Here is a 6,910-nt window from a genome sequence, read left to right as displayed (position 1 = left end):
CTGCACCCAAATCTGCTCTCTTGGTCCCCAAATCTGCATCCTCTGTACCCAAACCTGCTCTCTTGGTCCCCAAATCTTCCCCTCTGCATCCAAAGCTGCTCTCTTGGTCCCCAAATCTGCATCCTCTGCATCCAAAGCTGCTCTCTTTGTCCCCAAATCTGCCTCCTCTGCTCCTGCCCTGTCTCTTGTCCCTCACACAATCATTTAAGCCCTAAAAATAATAGCTGGAAAATCTCTTGCTGTGTTTATGGATTGTCAAAAGGCTCTGTGACTCTCCCTGAAATCCTCATTTGCTGGAAGCCCAAATGTGCACTAGAAATCAGGAATATTCACTGTGCTGCCTCCCTGTCTGCTCTCCCAGGAGCTCTGAGGAAGCTGCCAGCTCACTCTGGTCTCGACAACACCTCCAAGCTGAAATTTGGTTTGATTTTGCCATGGAAATATCTGGAATCTCCTAATTAATCCAGGTTTGATGATGCCTTTGGGTGCTCGGGCTGGTCCAGCAGGTCTGGAGCATCCCAAAGATCTGGACACACCTTTCCTCTGCCAGGGGGTGGTACCTGCACATCAGGGAGTCCTTGGGGAGCTGATTCCTGAATTCCTGAATTCCAGAACTCCATTCTGCAATCCAGGTCACCCTTTCTGAGGCTGCCTTCTCCAGCAGATGAGCCAAGTGTGATTTTAGGGGTTGGAAGGATTTTATTAAAGATCTCTCAGCTTCCATCTCCAAGAAGCTCCTGGTGATTTGTGGGATTTTCCTGTGGCTCCAGAAACAGCCCTAAAGCAGAGCTCTTGCTGTTTTTAACTTTAAAACAATAAATAAGTGAATCCCATTGGTTTAGATTGTGCCAAAAAGAAAAAAATATATATAAAAAATTCAGTTGGGTCACAGAGTTTTGTGCCCAGCCATGGAATGTGAGGAATGTCAGCACTCCTTTGGGAGCATGGATGCAGAAATCTTTCCATGGATTCCAGGGCTCTGGGAAGGAGGATGACTTAGCAGATCTCTGCTCTCCTGTTTCCTCACGCCTCAGCAGCCACGGCTGAAGGCTCCCAGCAGCTCCAGCTAAGAAAAGCAACCTGACTTAGCCAGGAGAAATGGGAATTATGACCGAGCTGTCCCTGTTTCTCCCAGCCAGGCATTTAATTTGGGATGGAGTTAGGAGCTAATTTTAAAGGAGCAAGTGGATCTGATGGGATAATGGATGTGTTTCTCATAAATCTGGGCATCAGAGTCTCCTTTAAACCAGGAAAAGTGAGGAAGTGTTACTTGGCTGTTCCTCCTGGATGGGAGTGGGTTTCTCCTCCCTCCCTGGCAGGAAGGGGCAGGATGGAGCTGCCAGAGCTGCTCTGGGACTCTGGGGCACTGTCCCTGCAGGGCTGGGAGTGTCTGTGTGTCCTCCCCTGGCAAAAACAGCATTTCCTCAGCCAGAAATTCCAGGGGGGCAAGGCAGGGTCCTGCACCGAGGGTGCTTCTGTTGGGACAATGTCCAGCTTTCATCTCCACTCTCCTCTTCCTCTGTCCAAATCTGGGTCAGACCCATCATAACCTGGAACTCCTGGAGGCAGGAACACAGCAGAGCAGTCAGGGAAGCTGCAAAATGGAAGCACAAAGTTGAGGAAATAAATTCCACTCTTCCCTGGATGGGAAACTGGAGGCTGTGGCTCGTGCAGGTTTTGATTTGCCTCCTTTTCCAGAGGGTGCTGGGTGGGATGGTGGCTCTGGGAAGTTGTTCCAGGGGTCACTTGAAGTAAAAGCTGGGTGAGGAAATTGCTGAAGAGAAGTTCTCGACACCTTGAGGAGTTGGTGATGCCCATGGATCCCTGGCAGTGCCCAGGGCCAGGGCTGGGAACACCCTGGGACAGTGGAGGGTGTCCCTGCCATGGCAGGGGTGGCACTGGGTGGGCTTTGAGGTCCTTTCCACCCAAACTCTTCTGGGACACTTCCAGGGATGGGGCAGCTGGGGCTAAAAAAATCCAGTGAATAGTTGGAACTCTTTGGAAGAACCAGGATGGAGGGTCTGTGATGTGGGTGAGGGATGAAAATAACCCTGCTGCATCTTCCAGATTAGCTGAGGAGAGATGGATTTTATTGATCCCAACAAACAGGTTACTCACTGAGTACACAGAGCTTCTGAGCCTGCAGAAGAACAGATGGAGCAAACCCTGAGTGTAACAGATCAGCTGTGCCTGGAACAGGAGAGATCTAAACAATCCTCCTGAGTAAAAATAATGTGTGACTTAAAGGAACATGATTGATGTGCTTTGGGGGAATTTGAAGATTTCCTGGAATGTGTCACTACAGGAAAGCCCTTCTCCTTGGCTGCAGTGCAGCTGTGGTGCTGCTCCCTGCTCCTTCCACACCTTTCCTTGGAGCAAAATCCTCCCTTTGGTGTTTCCAGGGAGGGCTGGGCTGTCCTGGGAGGCTGTTCTGGATTCAGACCCAGAGTTGGTGTCACCCCAGGGCTGCTCCACTCTCTCTGCCAATTTAACAACCACCAGGACCTCACAGCTGTTCCACTGCTGGAGAATTCCTCAAAATCCCTGAATCCCTCAGGCTGGAAAAGCCCACTGAGCCCCACCTTGTCCCCAGCCCTGAGCACTGAGTGCCATGGCCAGCAATTCCTTGGACACCTCCAGGGATGGGGACTCCAAACCTCCCTGGGCAATTCCAGGGAGGAATTTCAGTGCATTTTTAAACCTCTGCCTTCAGAAATCTCTGTCACTCCTCAGTTTCTCTCTTTCATCTCAAGGTGAGTGTCAGAATTCATCTTCCCTGAGCTCTGATCTCAGAGCTGTGGAGGCAGGGGATTAAGGTACATCTTGCTGAGGATTCTTTTTGCTTCCCAGCCAGCTCTGTTGTGTATGAATGGAAATGGGGCTGGAAGCTTCTGTCTCTCTCTGAGCTGCTCAGCACATGAAAATGCTCCAGGATTTGCTCTTTACCCCTGGGCACAATCCCTGCACTATCCTCATTTTCCTCTTGCCTTTGTTAGCAGACAAGCCCTGGGAAGCTGGGAATTGGTGTCCTTTGGCTGCTGTAACACCAGAGAGGGAAAATGAGGAATTCCCAGGGGTGTTGTGGCTGTCCTTGGAGCCCACCTGGGCTGAGGAGGGATCCCTGCACTTTGTGCCTGGTGCTCCTGCATTCTGAGGCACCAGTGCTGTATTTAAAATGCCTTTTCTTAGTTACACTGGTTTATTTTTGCACATTGTTTCTACATTCCCTATTTAGCTAAATATGGACAAGGAAATATCCTGCTGATAAGGCTGCATAGCCTCATTATTATTTTTCCCCTGAAAGTAGATCACTCCAGTGTCCTAATTCCTGTGGAGGCCTGAAATAGCAGCACTGGCAGTGCCACAAAGACCCCAAATGCCATTTATTTTAGATTTTAGATTTTAGATTTTAGATTTTAGATTATTTTATATTTTATATTATTTTATATATTATATTTTATATTATTTTATATTTTATATTTTATGGCAGCTATTCCATGGAGTTCAGCCACTCCATGTCAGAATCTGCTCCCAGGGAACAGGGACAGGAAGCAGCTCCAGCTGGCCCAGGGGAGGTTCAGGTGGAAATTGGGAATATTCCTTCCCCAAAAAGCCTCTCCAGGCCTGGCCCAGCTGCCCAGGGCAGGGTTCAGTCCCCATTGTGAAGGAATTTAAAATCCCTGAGGATGTGGCACTTGGGGACACGGTCAGGGGTGGTCTCAGCAGTGCTCAGGGATGGCTGGACTGGATGGACTCAGAGGATTTTTCCAGCCTCAGTCACTCTGTGCTCATGATGCAGCTTGTTGGGAAGCTAAATATTGTTTTTCTTTCTGATGCTAAATGACATTTTCAGAAGAAGATGATTAAGTGTTCATCACTGCACATTGAGACTCGCTGACCCAAAGCCATCAGTTCACTTGGGAGTTGATGGAGGATGTGCCTGAAAAATTGGCTCTTTCTGAGCCCCATTTGTTCCTTGAAGGAGACTGCTCAGTGCAGGGGTTGAACTTTTGGAAATGCTTTCCCTGGCTGGTGCTCCCTGCAGGGTGATGCAGCCGGTTGTGTGCACATCTGGATGATGGTTTGTCTTAAAAGAATCAGAAACCTCATTGATAAGACTTTCATTTAAATACAAAATGGGTTTTGTTTTTTTACTGACCATAATTCATTCAATTGTGACCCTGCACTGGGGGTGAAGAGCTCCAAACTTTTCACCTCTGGATTTCCAAGCTGCCATTCAGGGTTTTTATCCAAAGCACCAAGAACTGCAGTTGCTGCCTGAAGTGTGGTTTGCCTGCAAGCCTGACCTTTTATTGTTCAAAGAATCAAAAGAGAAGAGCTTGAAGTGAATTAGTTTCCATAACAGAGTTGTCTGGAAGGACAGAAACAGCACAAGCAGTGGGACACCATTGTTCCTGAGGAATGTGAGGCTGTAGGTATGTGGTGACCCTGCAGTGCTGACACACAATTTCCTGGAGTTCAAGGAGTAGGAGCCTTTGTTTTTTTGGGAACAAGAGGATCTGTGTTCTGGGTCACACACAAGTGTCCCTTGTGTCCCTGCTCTGTGTCAGCAGCTCCTGGTTTTCCTTGGGAGCCAGGCTGGGAGAGCTGGGAATGTTCACCTGCAGCAGGGAAAATCCAGGGAGACCTCAGAGCCTCTTCCAGGATCTCCAGGGTTTTATTGGCTCCTGTTCTCAAGAATAACTTCCAAAGTTTTTGAGGTGAAAAAGTGAAGAATTGGTGATGGCCTGAAGGTTGGAGATGAGTCAGTTCAGGTGCATTTTTTTCAGTTTGGTGCCAGGAATTAAATTGAGCCCAGAGATGCAAATCAGGGAGGGATAACTGGTGATTACTCCTCTGTTTCCAATTCATACCTACGTGTGCACTTTGCTGTATTTTTTTTCATGTAAACATTATTAAAACGTCACTTTCCCTCCCAAATCCCAGGGCTGGAGGGGGTTTGCTGGGATTAGCAAGGTTTGCTGAGGACATGAGCACGCTGCAGGACCCTCTGGGAGGGATCAGGAGCAGCACTGAAGTATACATCAGAGATTATGTAAAATCCTAATCTCCATAGGGGAGCCTGGGTGGAGTCAAGCCCAGCACTAAATTCTCTTGCGTCATTTATCTGAGGGGTGTAATTAACTCCAGATCTGGGGCACACCATGGCCATCCTGGCCAGGTACTGGGCTTTTACTTTTCACATTTTTTTATTTAAAAATGCTCAAAGTTCTGCTAAAAGACCCCTTGAGATGGAACATTCAGCTAAACCCGCTTTAGCTGATCCCGGTTTATTTCTGTTTAGAAACATCTGGGAATTACTGAGCACCCCAAGGTTTCCCGTGGTGTAAAGGCTCAGCCCCAAAGTGAAGTGTTATAAATGTATATCATATTATTGGCTTTTCACAAATATTATCATGAATATGTATAATATTAAAAAATTTTGTTGTATTAATATAGATTCCTTTATTTCTGTTATTGCTGAAACTTGGAAATAGTGATATAATACATATATGTTAGGCTGTAACATGATATTAAACTGCTTTTTGTTTATATAGCCCAGAGACTAAAAAAGAAAATAGTCAGAGACCCCCCTGCATCCTAAGATTATCTTGTGCAGATGAAGACCAGCAATCCTCCAAGCCCTCCAAAGGAAAAATTTATAGCTCCTGTTGTCAAAGGACAAAAAACCCAGTGACACCAAGAGGATTGATCTATTGGGAAGGGGGCAAGGAAAAACTAAACAGAAGAACACCAAAAATCCTAAATAGAATGTCTGAATATGTATTTTTACATATGAATTATATGAATTTATGGGTTCTGTTTTTAAGGGACAATCCTTTGTCAGTGAGGTGAATGCAGAGACACCCAGCTGTATCTGTATATTTTACTTTATTTTTATCTCCTAATTGTCTTTTCATTAAACTCCTAAATTCTATAAAAAATACACAAAGCTCATTTTTCACAGAAGAAAATGGAGAGATCTCTGCTGAAATGTGTCCTTGTCTCCCTGGTGCTCAGGCATGGCTGACCTGGAGCACAACCTGAGCCTGGCGGACGCGCTGACGGAGCCGCCGCACGACGTCGAGGACGAGGTCAAACGGGATTTCATCGCCACGCTGGAGGCCGAGAAATTCGATGATGTGGTTGGAGAGACGGTGGATAAGACAGACTATGTGCCACTGCTGGATGATGAGGATGATGCAAAGCCTGGGAGCCAGGAACCCAAAAGCAAAAGCCACGTGGATGGGATTCCCGTGGAACGTAAGTGTCTCAAAAAGTCAGATATCAGGGAATGCCTGCGCTCACCGTGATGCTGCTGAGACAGGAATTCCTCTGGTGCTTTGTTTCAAACAAAGATCAGACCCTGTTTGTTGTTTTACATTCATGTTTGAGGCTGGGGGCTTTTGGGGCTCTCAGAGAAAGGATTGAGCAAATTTTGTGGTTGCCATGCTCCACAAGCAGTGTCCCAAAACAGCAGAGCTGTGCAAGGTGCCACCACTCCAGGGATGGCAAATCCAAGGAAGAAAGGTGGATGGTGAGGTCAGCAGAAGGGAATCTTCATCATCTGTCTGGGAGCTTCACTCCAAATGTTTAACAGCTAAATCCCATGGTTCTGATCCAAGGTTTTATTTATTTGTGTTTCTTTTGGATGTGCATGGTACCAAAATGTGCTGTTGAACGCTTTTCCAGCCCAGTTGGAAAAGATCTTTGAGATCATCAAACCCAGCAGCTCCCCCAGCACTGCCAAGGCCAGCCCTGACCGTGTCCCCAAGTGCCACATGCACAGGGATTTAAATCCCTCCAACAATCCAGCCCTGTCCTGGGCAGCTGGGCCAGGCCTGGAGGGGCTTTTTGGGGAAGGAATTTTCCCAATTTCCAGTTGAACCTCCCCTGGCCCAGCCTGAGG

At 47.2% G+C, this 6,910-nt stretch overlaps 1 protein-coding gene across 1 annotated transcript in view; it reads left to right on the top strand.

Moving 5' to 3' along the window:
• LOC107200261 (microtubule-associated protein 4-like) overlaps positions 1–6,910 on the top strand; it is a 31,293-nt gene that overhangs the window by 11,845 nt on the left and 12,538 nt on the right. Inside the window, exon 2 of the mRNA XM_015618501.3 lies at positions 6,022–6,264. Coding sequence (XP_015473987.1) covers positions 6,024–6,264 — 241 coding nt within the window. The 5' untranslated portion in view covers positions 6,022–6,023. The remainder of the gene's footprint in view (positions 1–6,021; positions 6,265–6,910) is intronic.

Source organism: Parus major, chromosome 2 (genome assembly GCF_001522545.3).
Source record: "Parus major isolate Abel chromosome 2, Parus_major1.1, whole genome shotgun sequence".
In the NCBI taxonomy this organism is placed as follows: domain Eukaryota; kingdom Metazoa; phylum Chordata; class Aves; order Passeriformes; family Paridae; genus Parus; species Parus major.
This window is presented reverse-complemented; position numbering and strand designations above follow the sequence as displayed.